Source organism: Pan troglodytes, chromosome 19, assembly GCF_028858775.2.
Source record: "Pan troglodytes isolate AG18354 chromosome 19, NHGRI_mPanTro3-v2.0_pri, whole genome shotgun sequence".
NCBI classification, from domain to species: Eukaryota; Metazoa; Chordata; class Mammalia; order Primates; family Hominidae; genus Pan; species Pan troglodytes.
The window spans coordinates 22,381,485-22,403,137 of NC_072417.2; the positions used below are offsets into that span (position 1 = coordinate 22,381,485).

The 21,653-nt window shown below is 54.7% G+C and overlaps 1 protein-coding gene across 6 annotated transcripts in view; it reads left to right on the forward strand.

Moving 5' to 3' along the window:
* The window catches only part of PLEKHM1 (pleckstrin homology and RUN domain containing M1), a 54,670-nt gene extending 34,547 nt beyond the window's left edge, over positions 1-20,123 (forward strand). For 5 of the 6 annotated variants that reach the window (XM_016931588.4, XM_016931589.4, XM_016931593.4 and 2 more), the window contains 6 exons: positions 1,959-2,876; positions 5,464-5,609; positions 10,443-10,636; positions 15,802-15,865; positions 16,394-16,551; positions 18,053-20,123. In XM_016931588.4, coding sequence (XP_016787077.2) covers positions 1,959-2,876; positions 5,464-5,609; positions 10,443-10,636; positions 15,802-15,865; positions 16,394-16,551; positions 18,053-18,164 — 1,592 coding nt within the window. In that variant the 3' untranslated portion in view covers positions 18,165-20,123. The remainder of the gene's footprint in view (positions 1-1,958; positions 2,877-5,463; positions 5,610-10,442; positions 10,637-15,801; positions 15,866-16,393; positions 16,552-18,052) is intronic. The other variant, XR_010152821.1, reaches the window with a different exon arrangement.
* Positions 20,124-21,653: the final 1,530 nt, after the last annotated feature.

The following is a 21,653-nucleotide window of genomic DNA, read 5'->3' on the forward strand; positions in this document are numbered from 1 at the left end:
GTAGGCATAGTGTGTGGTCAGGTGGTCATAAGTGCTATGGAGGACAGTAAATCTCTACCTGTCTACAGAGGTAGAGAGTGGACCACTGCATATAGGATGGCCAGAAAAGCCCTCACCAATAAGGGGATGTTTGAGGAGATGCGAGGGGAGAGAGGGAAGGAGTCATGAGGCAATGTACATGTTTCAAGCAAGGAGAACAAATGCAAAGACCCTGCGCTGGGGCTGCGCTTGACACATCCAGGGACAGTGGAGACCAGAGTGGCAGGAGAGAGGAGATGGGGGCGTGGCAGTGAGCGATGAGGTCAATCTGACGAGGCCTGTGGGCCACTGGAAGCACTTTGGCTTCAGCTAAGGGAGATGGCAGCCACTGTGGAGTTTTGGGGCAGAGGGACATGCTCTGACTTCCCTTTAAATGGGTCATCATGGCTCCTACGCTGAGGGACTACAGGGGAGAAAGACCAGTTAGGAGGTTGTCATCACAAGCCAGGCCAGAGATGACAGTGGGTGGGGTGCAGCTGGGGAGAGGCGGGGATTCCGGATGTGTGGAAGGCAGAGCCAATGGGATTTGCTGATGTAGGCTGCGAAAGAAAGAAAACCTGGGGTAACACCAAAATTTTTAGCCCAGGCATCTGGAAGGATGAATTTTGCTATTTGGTGAGATGAGGACCATTCAGGAGGAAGCAGGCTGGCAGCAGGAATTCATCCTGGACATGTCAGCTGAGATCCTAGTGGACATGTATGGCACAGGTGGATATATGAATGTGGATTTCAAGAACAAGGTCCAGGCTGGCGATAAAAATTGGGAGCTAAAGCCTGAGAGCAGGTAGAGTGGTGAGAAAGTGGCATCTACAGAGAGGAGACAAGGACCCAGGACTGACATCTGGGCACTCTAACGTGAGAGGCCACAGGGAGGACCGAGCCAGAGAGATAGAAGGGTGGGGGCGAGGGCTGAGGAGTGGCCTTGGGGGTTGGCAACGAGGAGGGCATTAACCATCTCAGAAGCAGTGTCAGTAGAATGAGGGGAGAGAAGCCTACTTGGAGCAGGTTCGAGAAGGAATGGGAGCAGGGAAACTAGAGACCAAGAGGTTTTTTGTTTTGTTTGAGACGGAGTCTCACTCCTCTGTCACCCAGGCTGAAGTGCAGTGGAGTGACCTCAGCTCACTGCAATCCCCTGCCTCCCCGGTTCAAGCCATTCTCCTGCCTCAGCCTCCCTAGTAGCTGGGATTACAGGTGCTCACCACACCTGGCTAATTTTTGTATTTTTAGTAGAGACGGGGTTTCACCGTGTTCACCAAGCTGGTCTCAAACTCCTGACCTCAAGTGATCCACCCACCTCAGCCTCCCGAAGTGCTGGGATTACAGGCGTGAGCCACCGCTTCCGGCCAAGATGAACAGTTTTGATGCCTCTTCAAACAGGTTTTCTGTAAAGGGGCCTGAGAAACATGGTGGTCATTAGGGAAGTGCATGGAGACGAGAGGTGTTTCTAAAGATGGGAGAAATGACAGCGTGCATGTGTGCCGATGGGAGTCACCCCATAGAGAAGGAAGAAAGCAGTGACAGAGGAGAGGACTGCTCCTTGTCCTTGAGTAGTTGGCCAAGGGAGAGACCTCCTGCACAAATGGAGGGTTTGGCCTCATGCAGAAAGAAGCACACTTGGTTCATCCCTGGCAACAGGAGGGAAGGCGTGGGTGTAGGGAACAGGGCGTGTGGAGGGGATCTTTTGGGCGCTCTTATTTTCTCAGTGAAATACAGGACGCAAGAGCAGCAGTGGACGGTGAGAATGGGGATGTTCCCATCCAGCTTTCAGGGTCCCATGTGATAGTGCCCCGTGGCTGGCCTGTGTTATGGGGACAGTCACTGGCCACACGCACTGCAGGGCATCAGGCAGCAGAGGCTGCCTTGGGCAGGACAGAGACAGGCCCGCCAACTAATGTGCCCCTTTTTGCCTCTGCCTCCAGGACTGTCCAACCCATTCCGGGGTCTCATGAAGCTGGGCACCGTGGAGCGGCGGGGGGCAATGGGCATCTGGAAGGAGCTCTTCTGCGAGCTCTCCCCGCTGGAGTTCCGCCTCTACCTGAGCAACGAGGAGCACACCTGTGTGGAGAACTGCTCCCTGCTTCGCTGTGAGTCTGTGGGGCCAGCCCATAGTGACGGGCGCTTTGAGCTGGTCTTCTCTGGCAAGAAGCTGGCCCTGCGCGCCTCCTCCCAGGACGAAGCTGAGGACTGGCTGGACCGGGTGCGGGAGGCCCTGCAGAAGGTCCGGCCTCAGCAGGAGGATGAGTGGGTGAACGTGCAGTACCCAGACCAGCCTGAGGAACCCCCAGAGGCGCCCCAGGGCTGCCTCTCTCCCTCAGACCTGGTCTCGGAGCCCGCGGCCCTCCAGGGCACACAGTTTGACTGGTCGTCCGCCCAGGTTCCAGAGCCAGATGCCATCAAGGAGTCCCTGCTGTACTTGTACATGGACAGGACCTGGATGCCCTATATATTTTCTCTGTCCTTGGAGGCTCTGAAATGTTTCCGCATCAGGAACAATGAGAAGATGCTGAGTGACAGCCACGGCGTGGAGACCATCCGGGACATCCTGCCAGACACCAGCCTTGGGGGCCCATCCTTCTTCAAAATCATCACGGCCAAGGCTGTCCTGAAGCTGCAGGCCGGAAATGCCGAGGAAGCCGCCCTGTGGAGGGATCTGGTCCGCAAAGTCCTGGCATCCTACTTGGAGACAGCCGAGGAGGCGGTGACCCTGGGCGGGAGCCTGGATGAAAACTGTCAGGAGGTGCTGAAATTTGCCACCCGGGAGAATGGCTTCCTGCTGCAGTACCTGGTGGCTATCCCCATGGAGAAAGGCCTTGACTCCCAAGGCTGCTTCTGCGCAGGTGCCGACTTGCTCTGCTGCCACCCGCAGCCTGCCAGCCTCACTCCGCCTCCTGCTGGTTCCTGATTTAGGCTCCCCACCCTTCTGCCTCCCGGCAAATGCCCCCATCCTTCCCCTAGGGATGAGGCCACAGATCAGGCTTGCCCTACAGCTTCTGCTCCTCCCCAGCCCCGGCTGGGGCCAGTGCCCTGCTCATAGGCAGTGGGCCCTGCTCACCCGTCCCTCTCCTGCCACCTCCCACTGATGGGCGGCAGGCTGGCTACTCACTGCGCTGCTCAGGGAGTCCCAGCCTGCTTCATTTTCTTCTTGCTCTACTGTCCTGTTCTTTCAGAGCAGGGGCATGGTTTCCTTCCAAATATTTCTGCTGCTTTTATAAGTGTACAACCTTTTTTTTAATTACAAAAATGGGCTCGTGCTATTCAGTGCTGTCCAATAGAACTTTCTGTGATGATGAAAATGTCCTAGATCTGTGTGTCCAGTGCCACAGCTGCGAGCCATGTAGTGCTACCAGGTGCTTAAAGTATGGCTAGTGTGGTTAAGCAACTGAATTTTCCATTTAAATTCATTTACATTTAAAGGGGACACACGGGGCTCTTGGCTGCTGTGTTGAATGCTGGATATATTGTTCCACAACTTGGTTTTTTCCTACACTGTGGATGTTATTCCAAGTCAGTACATCTGCTATGTCTTCCTCATCATCAAATCTAATACTTCTGTGCTGGGCACTGGGCCAGCTGCTTTATTTGGATTATCTCATTTAAGTCTCATAACAACCCTGTAGAGATAGGCACTACTATTATCATCTCTGTTGATAGGGGAGGAAACTGAAGCACAGAGCTGGTGAGTACCTGGTTGGTGTCTGCTACTGAGCTCACACAGCTAGTAAGTGGCAGAGGCAGAATTTTCCTTTTTTGTTTGTTTGTTTGTTTTAGTAGAGATGGGGTCTCCCCCTGTTGCTCAAGCTAGTCTTGAACTCCTAGGCTCAAGTGATCCTCCTGCTTCAGCCTCCCAAAGTGCTGGGATTACAGATATCAGCAACCATGCCTGGCCAGAGGCAGAAATGGGACCCTGACGGTCAGGCCCCAGAGCCTTTGCTCATAGGCAGGACCCTAGAGGGCATCCCTCTAGGGTCTTATTCAAGGTTGAGTGACATCCCCCTGCCCATGTTCCATTGTTAGCTCCTCCCACTCCCCCCACCATCCAGGGGCAGATGGCATCCCATCACCATGGGACCCTTAGGTGACCTGTGAGGGGGTTGTCCTGCTGCAGAAGGCCAGAGCAAGAAGCTGAGCCTTGGTTTGGGAGCTGTCCTGTTGGCACAGACTGGAGGGAAGCCTGTTTCAAGCGTCTGAAAGGAAGCGGTCTGCGGTTGGCCCCGCGAGGATGGGAGAAGCTAGGCAGAACAGAGCTTCCTGCAGAAAACACCTGCAAGCCTCGCTTGACCTCTCCCCCGCCTGCCCCAGCACTCACACTTTGCTCTTCAGCCTGTGAAGGCCAGGCTCTGAGGGGGCCAGGACTCCAGGGCTTGCAAGAAAGGGTTCCTCGCCTGTGGGTGTGAATGCTGCGGGGGCAACTCTCACCATGGCTGCCACCCACCAGCGGGTGGGACTGTGCCACCGGGGAGTTTGGGTTTCCTTTCTACCCAGCAGGCATGGCTCAGTGGCAGACACCAACCACTGGCATCTGGGTTGTATTTCATAATTTGCAGGGTACTTGCAGAACCTTGTCTCATTTAAGCTTTGTAATAACCCCACAAAATAGCTGGTAGTAGCTGAATTTTACAGTCACTGAAATGGAACCTTGAAGAAATCAGGTGAAGGTCAGGGTGAGGCAGCTGGTGAGGAGCAGAGCCCGCCCTCTGGTCCCAAGGCCCGGGGACCCTTCTGCCTGCCCTTGGAGGAGTTAGGGCACATGTTCAGGGTTTGAGTCAGGGCCTCTGCTTTTTGCCCAGGGCACATCCCACTCCCATTCCCACTGGCTCCGGCTGTGGAGACACCTCCAACCAAGGGGGCTGAAGCCAGCCCTGCCCCACAGTCCCGAGGCATCAGACACTGTGCACACTCCCCTGCCCCCTGCTGGCTGCCCATCCGCTCCCTGTTGCCAGCCCCGACCCTGGCCCCTGTCCCCCAGCTACTTCGCTGCTTGCCACAGCCCCTACTCTGCTGCTTCCATTCTGGGGCCCGAGTGGAGGTGTGGACCTAGAGGAGGCTGGCATTGCCAAGCCAGCAGTGGGGACACCGGACACAGGCAGCAAGGGGTGGTGGAGCAGAACTCAGGCTCTGGAACCAGCCAAACCCAGATCTGAATGCCAGCCATGCCACTTCATCACTATGTGACCAGACAGATTTCCTAACCTCTCTGAGCATCCGTTTCTTCAGCTGTAAAATAATGATAGTTCTTACAGTGTGTTGTTGTAAAGATTAATTAGTAGGGGAGTTCTGAGTGGTGGAAATACGAGTGGTGGTTATTCTTGTGTTTGTGCCTACCTTAAAAAAAAATCAACCAGCAGATCCTTTCCACCACAGCAGCTCCCAAGTTACTAGGAGCTGACTCTGGCCACACCACTCACTCTCCACCCATCTCCCCAGGCTGCTCCCGGCAGATCGGCTTCTCCTTTGTACGACCCAAGCTCTGTGCCTTCTCTGGCCTCTATTACTGTGACATCTGCCACCAAGACGATGCCTCAGTGATTCCGGCCAGGATCATCCACAACTGGGACCTCACCAAGCGCCCGGTAAGTCTCGAGCCCAGCAGCCCAGCTGCTGAGGGACAGAGGGGTGTTCACTCCTCTTTGCTGCTGCTGTTCATCTGTTTAGAGGAGTTTGGCTCCTCTAAACAAGGGAAGCCAGGGTCACTGGTTCAGGCACTGTGACGTTGGGGAGCTAACCAAGAGAAAAGCTTGGTGCCTGTCCACAGACCTGGGCAGAGCTCTATCGGTGGCTGTCTTGGTCCCCAGGAGGAAAGAGTTTGAGGGTGGTTTCCTGCAGCTACAAACATAACTGCTTAAGGCACCAGCAGATAAATGATAGATAGATAGATAAAATAGATTTGATAGATTAGATAGATAGATGGATGGTGGATGGTCAGGTAGGTAGGTGGATGAGCAGGTGGCTAGGTGGATGGTTAGGGGGCTGTGCAGGTAGGTAGGTGGATGAGCAGGTGGCTAGGTGGATGGTTAGGTGGATGGATAGGTAGGTAGGTGAATGAGCAGGTGGCTAGGTGGATGGTTAGGTGGATGAGCAGGCGGCTAGGTGGATGGTTAGGTGGATGGGTAGGTAGGTAGGTGAATGAGCAGGTGGTGGCTAGGTGGATGGTTAGGTGGATGGATAGGTAGGTAGGTGAATGAGCAGGTGGCTAGGTGGATGGTTAGGTGGATGAGCAGATGGTTAGGTGGATGGGTAGGTAGGTAGGTGGATGAGCAGATGGTTAGGTGGATGGGTAGGTAGGTAGGTGAATGAGCAGGTGGTGGCTAGGTGGATGGGTGGATGGGTAGGTGGATGGGTGGATGGGCAGGTAGTTAGGTGGATGAACAGGTGGCTAGGTGGATGGTTAGGTGGATGGATAGGTAGGTAGGTGAATGAGCAGGTGGCTAGATGGATGGGCAGGTAGGTAGGTGGCTGAGCAGGTGGCTAGGTGGATGGTTAGGTGGATGGGTAGGTAGGTAGGTGAATGAGCAGGTGGCTAGGTGGATGGGCAGGTAGGTAGGTGGATGGGTAGGTAAGTAGGTGAATGAGCAGGTGGCTAGGTGGATGGGTTGGTGGATGGATGGATGGGTAGGTGGTTGGGTAGATTGGTGAATGGGTGGATAGGTAGGTAGATGGGTGGCTAGATAGGCAGATGGGTAAATGGTTAGGTGGATGAGTGGATGGCTTGGTGGGTAGGTGGATGGGTAGGTAGATGGGTAGATGGGTGGGTGAATGGGCAGATGGCTAGATGGGTAGATGGTTAGGTGAATGGGTAGATGGGTAGGTAGATGGGTAGATGGGTGGGTGAATGGGCAGATGGCTAGATGGGTAGATGGTTAGGTGAATGGGTAGATGGGTAGGTAGATGGGTAGATGGGTGGACGGTGGGTAGATGGCTGGGTGGATGGGTGAATAGGTAGGTGGATGGGTAGATGGGCTGGCCAGCAAGCTGGCTATACCTTGGAGCAGTCATCCTTGCCTTTGCCAACCCTATGAGGCCCAGGTGACTGCACTCCCCTGTAGGCCCTACATGGGCTTATTTATTTCATGTTTTTGAAAAGCACTTTTTCTGTGACTTTCCCCATTATTAAGATAATACACGGTTATTGTTTAACATTTTAAAGTTACAGAAAAACCCAAAGACCAATCAAAATTCTGTGTCATAACCAAGAGATCACCATTATTAACATTTCGGGGTATACCCTTTTCTGTGCATTTATTGACATATGCATCTATTTTTTATAAAGTTGGGATCACACAGGACTCATACTGCTTTATAAGAAGCTTGGTTCACTTAATATTATGCCTTGGGTACTTTTTTATGTTCACCAAATGCTTTTGAATAAGATGTATCTTAAAGTCTTTCAGAATTTTCCTTCTCCAGCTGAACTTAGCCACTTTCCTACCTGTGTTACCATGAGCAAATTAGCTTCAGTTTCCTCATCTGTAAAAGGAGGGTTAACAACAGTGTCTGTGTCGGGGTTGTTGGGAGGGCAGGTGTGGCAGTGTGTGCCTGTCAGTAAGAACAGTGTCCTTTCCCTCCCTGGGGCCTGTCACACCTCCTGCCTATATTCACCCACCCATCCACCCATCTACCTAATTCACTTGGTTAGTGTCTGCCTCAAGGGGTGCAAATTTGGTTTTCTTCCAAGAGCACAGATTTCTACTAAGACAGACACAGAAACACAAGGAAGAAGCTGTTTGCTCCTCTGGAGAGCGAGGGCCTGACAGCTATGTAGTCCTGCTGTGTGGATGTGTCTTCATCATAGTGCAGGGTGATTCTCTCAGTCAGTTCTACCTCAACCTCCACCTCCCTGGGGCGGGGAAACCCCGCAGAAGTTGGCTTCATTTTGATTTTTTTGTTGTTTGCCTTGTCCCCGCCCTCGCTCTCAGTGTTAAATATTTAACTAACTACATAGAGGAAATTAAGCCTCAAAATCACCAAAAATGCAAAGAACCCTTTGATCATAAAACACGTTAACTATTTACAGGACCCTGATACTTCCGTTGAGCCATCTCCTTATTCACTGCCCTCATCCTTCTGCCACTTCCTTTTCTAACTAGAAAAGTACAATCCTAGCTGGGCACAGCGGCTCATGCCTGTAATCCCAGCACTTTGGGAGGCTGAGGTGGGCGGATCACCTGAGGTCGGGAGTTGAGACCAGCCTGACCAACGTGGAGAAACCCTGTCTCTACTAAAAAATACAAAAATTAGCTGGGCGTGGTGGCGCATGTTTGTAATCCAGCTAATCCGGAGGCTGAGGTAGGAGGATCTCTTGAACCTGGGAGGCGGATGTTGTGGTGAGCTGAGATTGCGCCATTGCACTCCAGCCTGGGCAACAAGAGCGAAACCCCACCTCAAAAAAAAAAAAAAAGAAAGAAAAGTACAATCGTTTTCTAGGCATATCTGAGATCAGGAAATCCTCAGCTCGCTCTCCCTCTCAAAGATTGCTGGCCTAGGAAAGACAGGGAAACTCAAGATAGAAAGTAGGGGGCCCACGGGTTTGGGGCCTTACTGTTCGCCGTTGCTGTTCTGGCTGACCCACTGGTGCTGAGGCCTGGCTGACCCACTGGTGCTGAGGCCTGGCTGGCACTGGCAGGATGTCAGCCCAGGAGTGGGGCTTCTTTCTGTCTCCTCCATTCCCGCAGGATAGGAACAGTCGCTGGGGAGCACAAAGCCCCTGCCCATCTGCAGTGGTTGGCAGTGTTCAGCGCACATTCCTGTGTGTTATTTCACTGGAGCCTCACCCGAGGCCTGGGGCCAAGTCATGGGAAGAGCTGAGTTAGGACTGGAGAACTGCAGCTTGACCCAAGTCACGAGGAGTTTGCCATTGGGCTGTCCCTGGGCTGGGGGGCTGGTACCTCAGGGCCCCAGGCTCTGGGAAAAGAAGAGGTTGTCCATTGCTGGGGGAGGTGAGAGATGCTGGTGGAGCTGGGAGACAAGAGGTCAGAGGCCCCCTCAGCCCCCAAATACAGGGGCAGGTCTCCTGAGGGCCAGTTTAGTCCCCCAACCCTCAAGGGGACAACAGGGCCACACCAGGCACTCACACAGCAGCTGATAGCAGCTCACATTTACTGGGGATGTGCCACCTGCCAGGCCCTATGCCAGGAGCTCTCCTGGAATACCTCTTTTAATCTGAATTCAAAATAATCCCATGAAAAAGAAGCTCCAGTCCTGGGCTGACATCCTACCGAGTGCCGGGCCTCAGCACTAAAGCAGCAGCAGCGAACGAAAAGGCCCCAAACCCGTGAGCCTTAATTGCTCTCATTTTCCCCATTTTACAGATGAGGAAACTGAGTCACAGAGAGGGATAAGTTTCACCAATTCATACAGGTATAAAGTGGTGGAGGCAGGATTCAATTCCATTCTGACTCCGAAGCCAGACTTTTTTTCCCCTACACAATTTATCAGAATTTGAAAAGGTTGCTGGATACGACAGTCAAATAAATCAATTTCATTTCTATATATCAGCAAACAAATTACTATTTTAAAAGATAATCACTTATAATAGTCCTTACGATGCAGCGAGGCCACTGCAGGGGAGGGGGCTTCTGATTAGTGCAGCAGCCTGGTGTTCAGAGATGACACCTCAGCTCAAACCTGGCAGGTTCTGCAGGCAGGTTGTATAAGCTACGTTAGCCCCTCTAAGCCTCCGTTTCCTCATCTAGAAAACGGGGACAGGGACACCCTCCCTAACGTGTTGTTCTGAGAATGACGGGAGGATGTGGTCAAGTTCCTGACCCAGTGTTTTGCAAATAGTAGGCGCTTGATTATTGGCATTGGTATTAGGATCAGGGCCAAGGGTAGAACCTTCAACACCCTGTCAGCCAGGAGAGACTGAGATGGATCACTCAGCTGCACACGGAGTCCCGGTGTTGCTACTGGTGTGAGCCGAGGGAGCTCAGGGAAGCCTGTTGGTGAGCTGTGTCTGATCTGTAGCTTCCTGTGGCTGGAGCCTGACTCAGCCCGTCACCTGGTTCCTGAGTCAGGGCACAGAAGGGAGTGCCTGTTTCCTTTAGTGGGGGGAAATAGGGGCTGGGAGGACAGGAAAGAGTGGGAAGGATCTGTGAGGCCCAGAGGGAGGGGGCGTTATCAGAGCAGTCCCTCCCTCATCTCAGCATGATTGGGGAGGGGGCAGTGACCCTTGCCATTAGAGGGAGAGCGGGTTTGGGAGTCAGATAAACTGGGTTCAGAGCTTGACTGTACCATTTACAAGCTGGGTGACCCTAGCCAAATCTCTTCATCTCCTTGAGCCTCAGTTTCCCCATCTGTAAAATGAAGATAGCCCCTCAGGTAAGTGAGCAGGTCATGTGGCACCTGGCCAGGCAGTGCTCACTGAACAGCCATTCCTTCCCATCCCCAATGCCTGGTGGTACCCCCAGATCTGCAGGCAGGCCCTGAAGTTTCTGACACAGATCCGGGCCCAGCCCCTCATCAACCTGCAGATGGTGAACGCGTCTCTGTACGAGCATGTGGAGCGGATGCACCTCATTGGGAGGAGCCGGGAGCAGCTGAAGCTCCTGGGGGATTACCTGGGCCTGTGCCGGAGTGGCGCCCTGAAGGAGCTCAGCAAGAGGTGAGCAACCTCTACGTGTATGCGTGTGAGTGCACGTACACACGCACATGCATGCACACAAACACATACTTATATGCACATGTACACACAGACACACATACACATGTGCACACATACCCACACACATAAATTTATACACAAATGCATAGACATCCACACCCATGCACATGTGCACAAATGTACACACATGCAGGCACTCGTGCACACGTGCACACACACAGGGGCAGTGCCCAGGGCAAGGCGTCCACCTGGAGGAAACCTGGGCAGAGATCTTCCCATTGGGCCTGGGAAATGATCACATCTTTTGGGGGTGATTTTGGGGTTTTGTTCATGTATCTATTTGTTCACTCAAAAACATGGACTGAGAACATACTAAGCACTGCACACCTGGCGAGGCATGTGGGCTCCAACAATGAGCAGGACAGAGCCAGGGCCGACCCGCCGGAAGTCTCTGGCCTGGCAGGGAAGACAAGTGGGAAAGCCAGCAACTCCATCTGGGGGTGAGGGTGAGAGGGAGACAGGTGGGAAAGCCAGCAACTCCATCCGGGGCTGAGGGTGAGAGGCAGGACGTCCTGGAAGCACAGAGGCTTGACATCCAGCCCAGATCAGAGGAGGACAAAGCAGGAAGGACTTCCTGGAGGAAGTGACTTCTCAGGTGAGACTTAAAAAATTAGGAAGAATCAGAAAGGAGAAGCACAGGGGGAAAGAGCATTCTAGACAGAAGGAATGGCACGCACAGGCCATGAACGAAGGCACCGTTGGTGGAAAGCCCAGGGAGAACTTTGGCTACAGTGAGGAGGGAAGTGGGGAGTGTGGCGAGAGGCAGGCGAGGGCCAGATGTTCCCGTCTCTTCCCTGTCTGGCCCATGCCAGCCTCCCTCCTGAAATTCTCCAAAGAAGATGTGATCCGGGCGGGGCCCTCAGGATGCCCTTCAGGAAGCTTCTCTTACCCAGGGCCTGGGGCCTTTGGTGCTCAGGAATGGGATGTGATGCTGGGCTTCAGCAGGGACTTAGGCCTCTCCATGCCTGTCATAAACGCTTCCTAGTCCTCAGGTCACGCCCAGGCTGCAGTCTTCCCAGGGCTGTACTCTCCCAGCACCCTCAGGAGGGCAGACCTCAGGCGGAGAAGCCTGCCGGTGCCTACTGCCCAGAATGGGCTTCAAATCCACCTCTGCTGGGTTTCTGGGGGCAGGGACCAGTTCACAAGCCCCTCCAGGTTCCCCCGTCTGGCCTTCCCTCCCCACAGGGCTGGCCCAGAGAGCGCCTCTCTGAAGACTGCCTCCTCCATCCTGGCTGCAGTGCTCCCAGAGCCGGGCCTCCTCAGGGCCAGGGTGTGCCTCGAGCAGGTCCCCAGGGGCTCTCAAGGGGTACTGCAGGGGGCTCTCCCCTAGGCAGAGAGGAGAATTTGGCCCCACAGCTGCCAGCTGAGCCTTGGTCTCCTCTGTAGGGCCTGGAAGAACAGAAAGCCTTCCAGGGACCACCATGTGGGACCCTAGACCCTAGAAGACTTCACCCCAGGAGGCTCTGCCCATCCCAAGCATCATGGGTGACTGGGTCTCCACCTCTTGGCAAGCGCTGACTCACTCCCTACCTCTGAGAGTCCATGACCCAGGGCTCCAGAGAGACTATCCTCCTGCCCACCTAACCAGGTGGCGAAATCTCTGGGGTCAGGTGGGGCCTTATCACCCTCCTTGGTCAAGGAGCCAGGTACCTGCACAGGCATGCAGACCTGTGTAGACCAGATGCCTGTGGGGTGGGTTGTGGACCCCAGCCCCATTCACCCATCCCCGCCCTGCTGAGAGTTTGTTCATCGGCTTTACAGACCTGTCTCTGTGGGCACCAGGGGCAGCCCTGTCTCTCTCTCCCTGACCCTCCTGCTCCATCCCTGGGCAGCAGCGCTGTACTCCTGCTATGCGCTCAGCCTGCTTCCCATGCCTGTGGAAGTCCCATGGAAACAGCATGGAGCAGGGGAAAGAGTGTGGGAGGCCCTCACCCACTGTGAGTCAGGAAAGTTGCTTCACTTCTCCGGGTCCAGCTTTCCCTTCTATAAAATGGGCCAGTGATTCCTCTGTTCCTGTGGCCTCCTGAGCAGTGGTGAGGGCTGCATGAGGGACCCAGAGTCTGGGCCACAGATGGCCCTGGGTCAGCATCGTGTGTGCCCTGAGGGCACCTGATCCAGCCTTGGCAGGGGCCAGAGGAGCTCCCAGAGGAGATGGCATCTGAGCTGAGAGCATGCAGAGATATTTTCCTTTTTCCTTCTAAAATGTTTTTCTTCTTTACAAAGGTCAATCTTCCAAGCGAGGAAAATTTATGAAAGGGAATAAAGCAGACCATTCAATCAGCCCTTCTCAGAGCCCACCACCACCTGCTTCTGCACCTCACTCCATCCACACACACATGTTGCCACACCAGTGGCATTGTGTGTCTGTTGAACTGGGGCTTAGAAAAATGAGAAAAGAGTAGAAAGGGCAGGGGAGAACCTGGCTTTCCTGGCTAAGAGACCGGTAGCAAGAGGCTGGCAGGAGCACAGCTCACTGACACCCTTGAGGGGCTCTGGGCAGCTGGGCTTCAGGTGCAGGGCCCTCGAGGCCTTTGGATTTGATCTGCCACCTGTGGGGAACCATTGAAGGGTTTTGAGCACAGGGCTGTCACTTCCGGTCAGCGGCTTAGAAAAGACCACTCTGAAAAGACCAGGTGCGGTGGCTCATGCCTGTAATCCCAGCACTTTGGGAGGCCAAGGCAGTTGGATCACCTACGGTCAGGATTTTGAGACCAGCCTGGCCAACATAGTGAAACCCCGTCTCTACTAAAAGTACAAAATTAGCCGGGCGTGGTGGCAGGCACCTGTAATCCCAGCTACTAGGGAGGCTGAGGCAGGAGAATCACTTGAACCCAGGAGGCAGAGGTTGCAGTGAGCCAAGATCACGCCACTGCACTCCAGGCTGGGAGACAGAGTGAGACTCTGTCTCAAAAACACAAAACAAACACACAAAAAGACCATTCTGGCCCCAGTGGAGTGCAGTTGGTGAAGGGGAGAGCCCTGGGTGGCAGCTGGTGTTAGTAATTAGCCCAGGGAGCTGGGCCTGGACCGAGTCAGCCAGAGGGAAGGTTGAGAGGAGAGGGCTGAGACATGGGAAGGTCTTGGATGTCAGGGAGTCAGGGAGGAGCTGTCCTGCACTAGTGGCAGCTGCCTGGCCGGGTTCTCTCCGGCAGACCTGGGACATGTCTCCAAGGGCCAGAGAAGCCCCTGACAGTGTCCTCTCCAGCCCTTGGGAGGAAGCCATCACAGAAATGCCCCACACCCTGTCCACCCACCAGACCTCATTGTCCCTCCCGACAGCCGGGAAGGGGTGGGCAGAGGAGGAGCCAGGGCTCAGGAGACAGGTGGCACCCAGGCCCCCCACCCATGTCCCCTGGATCTTCCAGCCCTTGCCTGGCCCTTTCCTTCCCCATCACTTCATCGGTTCCAGGAGCTAAGATTCGACCTTTCCCCTCATCTTCTTCTCTCCCGGAGAGCCGTCGAGATTCCTCTGGTCTCTTTCCCAGGTAGCCAGCCTCACGCCAGAGGACAAAGAGGGTTCTCCTCATTATGTGGGTGGAGAAACTGAGGCCCCAAGTAGGCCTGACTGTGCCCCAGTGCATGAGAGTTTCTCTCCTGGAGGCCAGGAGGAGAAGTGGCCTCTCACCCCTGGGTCAGCGCCCTCTCCCCTCTGGCCTTGACTGAGCACTGCGGAGAAGCCACTTCCAAGTCCTTGCTGAGAGGGTGACAGGCCCAGGGCACAGGGGCTCCCAGGGCTTCCACGACTGTGGTCAGAGGACAGATGGCAAAGCTAATTCTCCATCCAGATCAGCCCACCCTCCTGCCAGCTGAAGGCCAACCTGTGTCCCCCCAGCCCGCTGTGTCCCATGTTTTCTTGGTGACAAATGGCAGCTTCCCTTCCTAGAGTGCAGGAAGTTTACTGGGGACACCAGCATGGTAAACTGAGGGGCCAGTTGGCATCTTGGCCTGTGTGGCTGCTTGGTGAGACTCACCCTCTCCACCCCGGATTGGGCTCCCCTGGACCACAGCTGAGCCACCAGCTGGGACAAGGCCAAGCCCCCATTCCAGATGCTCCACAGTTTGCACCCCGGAGGCCCAGACCCTGGGCTGGCACCATCCTGTCCCCAGATGTCTGGGGCATCCTGGGGCAGGTTCCCAAGCATCCTCTGACTTGGAGTAACCTCCCACCCCCAGTACCCATGTAAACACACACAGCCAGGCCAGGCAGGTTTTGCACTAAGGGACTTTCTGCAGGTGTTTCCTCCCCATCAGGATGGGGCCCGCTGGATCCCTCCCATTGGTGTGGTAGAAACTAGAGCTGCGTTGGCGGCTGAGCCCTTGTTCTCTGCTCCCCCGGCCACCTCTGAAATGGGATCTGCTGTGCTTAGGACACGTCTCAGTTGCTTTCGTGTAGCACTGAAACCAGACACTTGAATGTCTGTCCCTCGGCCAAACCAGGGGCCACAGGAGGGCAGAGGCCATATCCTGTGCATTGCTGTCCCCAGCACTGTCCCTGGTATGTAATGGTGGCAATAATGACAACAGCCTGCATCTCTAGGCATTTGCCAGGTGGACAGGGGTGCAGGCTCTGGAGCCAGGCCCCTGTGTTCAAACTCCAGCTCTCCCACCTATTAGCTGTGTGACCTCAGGCAAGTGATTTAACCTCTCTGTTTCCTCTTCTCAGAGTTGGGATTGTGATAGTACCAGCCTCACAGAATTATTGTGAGGATCAAATGAATGAATGTGTATGAAGCTCTTAGCCCAGTTCCTGGTCCCAGGTGTCTGCACCCATCCTCCTTCTCATGATTAATTACGTGTTTACTGTGAGCTTGGCACCAAGCCAAATGCTTTAAATAAGTTACTTAATCCAGACAACTCCATTTCCCAGAGAGGGAAACCCAAGGTTCAGAGAGGTTAAGTAACAAGCCCAAGGTCCCACCAGCTAGTTAGTTACGTTGAAGACCAGGCCCCAAGCCCAGGCAGGCCGAATTACACTCCTAGCCCCTGCCCCGCCCAGGCGGGGGGTGTCTGCCTGGTGAGCAGCGCCAGGGGAGTGTAAACAAACAACACAGGCTAGCCTGGGTTCTGGAAACCTTTCTAAAGAATCGCTTGTGTTTTGTTTGAAGGCTCAACCACAGGAATTATCTCTTGGAATCTCCGCATAGGTTCAGTGTTGCTGACCTCCAGCAGGTGAGAGTGTCATGCTTCCCCTGCCCAGACCTCTAGAGAGACTTCATTCCCAGAGAAGTCAGCAAGGAAGATGGGACAGGGGGTGTCTGTAGTTTACTGAAGAAGACAGCAGTCTGTAGCTTTTCTGCAGCTCAGGGTGGGTTGCCCTGCTGCCCCAGCTTCCTGGGCAGGGACGGATACCCCCAGCACCCCTGGAATAAACAAGCACTCCAGCAACCCCAGGATCACAGGGAAGAGAGTTTGGAATACTCCTTTCCCCAAGGGGAGGGTACAGTGAATTTGGGTCTCATCTATAAATCCCATTAGCCCCCAGTGACCTCAGTGCCCACGGGCTGGACGCTGGCATTGCTCAGCCTGATTCAGGGAGGTTTTCTTTTCTTGCCCGTGTGGAAACGGGGGGTAGAAGTTCTCCAGGCAGGGTGCTATGGCACCTCAGTGCAGCTGCTTGAAAGGCCTGGGGCCTCAGTTTACCAGCCCTCCGCAGATCGCAGACGGGGTGTATGAAGGATTCCTACTTGCCCTCCGCAGATCGCAGACGGGGTGTATGAAGGATTCCTCAAGGCCCTGATTGAATTTGCCTCCCAGCATGTCTACCACTGCGACCTGTGCACCCAGCGCGGCTTCATCTGCCAGATCTGCCAGCACCACGACATCATCTTCCCCTTTGAGTTTGACACCACAGTCAGGTATGCGGGACACCCAGCCAGCCGCCTTCCAGCCCCACCCTTCCCCACACCCACAGCCTGGCCCAAGCACGCAGGGCAGCAGGCTTCGCTCTGTGGGCAGGAACGTATTGAACATCCACTTTGTGCTGTGCCAAGGGGTGGTGCAGTTGTTGGGGCAGCCCATGCTCTGGGCAGTCATGGCCAGCTCCAGTCCAGCTCAGGGGATAAGACAAGCTTTCCCAGGACTCCTCTGCCTCTACAGAACCATCTGTCTTCCTAAAGAAGAGGTGGCTGCCGGCTCTCTGAGTGGAGCCTCCTGGCGCCTCAGTGTATGCATGGGTTGAGGAGGGTTGTATGAGTTACCACCCTGCACTGTTGGCATGAGACCAGGCACAAAGTGGCACCTGGTGGGTGGTACCTGCCACTGCCACTGTGTCTGTTGCTGAAATGATCACTCTTGTTCCCAGTTATTGCTCATTATCTGCAACCTCTCAATGGAAAAATTTGTCCAGACCTTCCTGCAACCCATGTGGGTGCAGAAAACTGAACTGGGAACATTAGTTCTTTTTCTGTCGGTGTCCACTGGCCGGGATTCAGCCCTGAATGGGCCTGGGGCTGAGTTTTTAAAATTATACCATCTTGGCCGGGAGTGGTGGCTCACGCCTGTAATCCCAGAACTTTGGGAGGCCAAGGCAGGTGGATCACTTGAGGTCATGAGTTCAAGACCAGCCTGGCCAACATGGTGAAACCCCATCTCCACTAAAAACACAAAAGTAAGCCAGGTGTGGTGGTGGGCACCTGTAATCCCAGCTACTTGGGAGGCTGAGGCAGGGGAATCACTTGAATTCGGGAGGCAGAGGTTGCAGTGAGCCGAGATCGTGCCACTGCACTCCAGCCTGGACAACAGAGCAAGACTCTGAAAAATAAATAAATAAAATAAGTAAAAAAAATTTTTTTTTTCTTTTTGAGATGGAGTCTCGCTCTGTCGCCCAGGCTGGAGTGCAATGGCGCAGTCTCGGCTCACTGCAAGCTCTGCCTCCCAGGTTCATGCCATTCTCCTGCCTCAGCCTCCCCAGCAGCTGGGGCTACAGGCGCACACCGCCACGCCCGGCTAATTTTTGTATTTTTAGTAGAGACGGGGTTTCACTGTGTTAGCCAGGATGGTCTCGATCTCCTGACCTTGTGACCCGCCCACCTCGGCCTCCCAAAGTGCTGGGATTAAAGGCGTGAGCCACTGCACCTGGCCGTAAATATTTTTTAAATATAGGCAAGAGATCTTTAATGAATCTCAAGCAGCATTTATAAAAAATGTAATAGGACAGAGAATATCAGTGTGCATTGTGTGACGTATGGGTAAGCACTGTTTCGAGACTCTCCTGTTCCAGAACGGAGAGTGTGCGTGCATGGGTTACACAGTACATCACAGCCGTATCGTGGGTTCTGGTCAAAAGGGCTGGCCAGCGTGGCCACAGGGCAACCTCCAGCCCAGCCGGCACCAGCAGGCCTACTGCTCTCTCCCCAGGTGTGCCGAGTGCAAGACCGTCTTCCACCAGAGCTGCCAGGCTGTGGTGAAGAAGGGCTGCCCCCGCTGTGCCCGCCGGCGCAAGTACCAGGAACAGAACATTTTCGCCTGATGCCCATCTGCTGACCCCGCTCTGAAAGCCGGGGGTGAGTGTGGCTCAGCCATCCCGGCTGGGTTTGCCATCAGCCCAGGATACTCACCGTGTCACAGCTGTGTCCCCTTGTCAGGAAGACCCTCAGATGTGACCAGAGCACCGGCCTCCCAGAGAAAGCCCAGGAAGTCCCCGTGGTGTCCCCTGGCCCTCCCCCCACCCCTCTGCTGCAGGAGGCGTGGCCACCACCAGATGCTCCCTGTCTTGGGGTAGACAGGGCCTTTTACTCACCAGGCCCTGGCTCACCAGCGTCCCGGCACCTCCGTTAGGGCTGCCCAAACACTGTGGAAAGGGTACTTGGGGAGCATTTTCAATTCCACATTCCTGATTAAAAGGTCTAGTTTTTTAAGGTGGGTTTTTCCCATTCATATTTCAACAGAAAGTATTTTTTTATTCTTGACCCTACGTGAGTCACCCATGAAATCCAGACATTCTCACCCCCAGCGGATGCACAGGAGCCACTCAGGCCTGGCTTAGAGGCAGCGGGTGGCTGGTGGGCAGGCCACTGCTGGGACAGGGTCTATGGGCCCACCCAGTGCCTTTCCTTGGCCCTCACTGCCAGTGCCAAACCGCCCCTCAGCAGGGCAGGGCCAGTCCTGGCGACCCCGGTTCCTCTGCGTCCTCTTTACTCCCCACCCCAGTGCGTCTCGCCTGCTGAGCCCACCGCTTTCTCAGCGTCAGAGCCCCTAGCTCTTCTCTAGCCTGGGGCCTTGGCCCCATTAGGAGAAGGAGAAATGACTGGAAACCAGCACTGTCAGCACTTTGAGCCCTCCTCGGTTTATGGAGGGTCGCCGTCTTGCCCACCCCCGATCCCTGTGCGCTCCTCACCCCTCTACAGACAGGGGCGCTGCTGCAGATGCTCCAGGCCCACCTTGGTGGGTGCCCGGGGTCACACTCTCTGCCTGACTGACCCCTGCCAGGGCACAGATAGGCAGGACCCCAGAGAGGGCAGGCAGCCGCGCCCTGCACTGTGGAGAAGTGACCTGGTCCTAAGCTGTGCAGGGCGTGCGGGGGAACTGCCCTGTGGATGCAGCCACCACCTCACAAAGCCATGAATTCCCAAAGCATCACTGAACTTGCCCAGCTGGGACACTGGAGACTGAAGAACTTCCCCGGAGCAGGACTGCCTTTGAAGGGGCCTTGGGGCTGGGGTGGGAGCCTGGAATTGTTTTCAAAGTGGTGGTCAGACCCTCCAGGCTTCGGGGAAATGTGGGTTTGCTGGTCTCTCTGTCGCCTTCCCCCACCTCTCCTGGACCTAGCAGGCCCTCAGTCCTAGCTGTCTTACCTGCGCTCAGCTTGGAGTCAGGCCTCAGGTGGAGAGCCGCATGTCACTGTCAGAGATGAGCCCACCCCCACCCTTCCCTGGGGGCGATTAGCTGCTGAGTCACCCACCCAGCCTTGGAGCTGGATGCCTGTGCAGCAGAACAGAGGCAACGGTGGCAGGCAGGTGGAGGCTGCGCACAGCTTCTCCCGGTCATGGCACACACCTGTGCCCAGACGCCATTGCCTCCTAAGCCAGGAGCTGGGTTATGCACCACCATGGCCCACATTAACGGTCCACCACAAGCCCAGCCTAGTCAGAGCCCTCATTGCCCCATCCCTGAGTGGGCAGGAGCCTGGCCTGGGGAGGGCTTGGGCCTGTGAGGATTCTCCCCGAAGGTGCCCTCGGAGGCAGCAGGTTTGAGGCCCTGGGGGGCCCGTTCCCCAGAAGCTGCCAGTGCTTTCAGATGCATTGACTCTTCCCGCCTACCCTCCCTCAGAAAGGTAGTGCCCACACTATTTTTAAAATGTTATTTTATGCAATACACTGTTCCTAGTGAGCAGGGCTCTGGCCCTGAGGAGTCTTTGCAATGTATTGAAGGAATTGCTGCCGTGTGAGTTTTGAATGATTTTGCAGTAAAGACTTGATCTTTCTCATCACTGGTCTGGCTTCTGAATTCTAACACTGCCACTGCCAGGGGGGAGACCACCAGCCATCCGTTACCATCTGTCAGGGTCCCCTACCCTCATGTTAGTCCCTGGCAGGGGGGAAGGCTTGGGAGGTCCGTGGCAAACACTTGTAGGCAGAGGGCTTGCATGCCAGGAGTGGGCAGGGAGAAGAGAGTAAGAAAACCACCTTGCCAAGCCCAGCAGTCAGGCTCTTCCTGGGGTAGGATCTCAGGGTCTCTGGGGAGGTGTACCCACACTTGTATAACAACTCAAGCTGATCCCACGCCGGTAGCTTCTTTTCCTGTGACTTAAATGTCAAAACACAGACCCTTGACACTGGATCATGTGAAACCTCAGGATACAGGGGACATTTCTCAGAGGAGAAATAAAGGAGAGATGGGGCTCAGGAAAGAAGGGTTATTTAAGTGGATCCCCCGATTCAGGGCTCATGGTTTTAGGGTTCAAAATGACTTTTACTTGGCTGCTGACCTTCCTCAGAAGTTCCAGGAGAAGCCCAGGGGACCCCTCCAAGGGGAGGCCCACACCACTGTCTATTTTAAGAACAGGAGCAGGAAACAGACTTAATTCTCAGGGAAATCAGGTTGCAGTAAAATGGGATGGAAACAGACAACATTCAGGTCTGAGATTTCCTGTCCTTAAAGGCCCCTTTCAGATTACAAGGTGGCACCCTCTGCCAATCTAGGTGCCCCAGCTTCCCCCAAGGGCTTCACCTCCCTCCAGGACAGTAGATGGTAGGCCCGGAGAAGAGAAGAGAAACTGGGAGAGGGAGGCCCAGAGGAGGGCCACAGCACGTGACCTGGTGCTGCCCTGCCGGTGGGTTCAGGCCCTCTCCAGCCTCAGCAAAGCGCCCCTGAGGCCACTTGTTTCCCCTTCTCCCCTCCTTTTTTTTTTTTTTTTTGGATACAGTCTCACTCCAATGCCCAGGCTGGAGTGCAGTGGCGTGATCTTGGCTCACTGCAACCTCCACTTCCCGGGTTCAAGCAATTCTCCTGCCTCAGCCTCCTGAGTAGCTGAAACTTCCCCTTCTCCTCTTCTCTCTGAAGGAGGACAGGTGGTTTGGAGATTCCAATCCAACCCCCAAGAGCTTATCATATAATATAAGTAGTCATAATAGCTGATGTAGCCCGGCATGGTGGCTCACACCTGTAATCCCAGCATTTTGGGAGGCCGAGGAGGTTGGATCATCTGAGGTCAGAAGTTCAAGACCAGCCTGGCCAACATGGTGAAACCCTGTCTCTACAAAAATACAAAAATTAACTGGGCATGATGGCGGGTGCCTGTAATCCCAGCTACTCAGGAAGCTGAGGCAGGAGAACCACTTGAACCCGGAGGCGGAGGTTGCAGTGAGCCAAGATCGTGCCGCTGCACTTCGGCCTGGGAGACAGAGTGAGACTCTGTCTTAAAAAAAATAGCTGATATATTGTGTGCGCTGGGCATGTGGTAAGCACTGCTTAGTGGACCTCATTTAATCTTCCCAATAATCCAGTGAAGTGGGTGTTA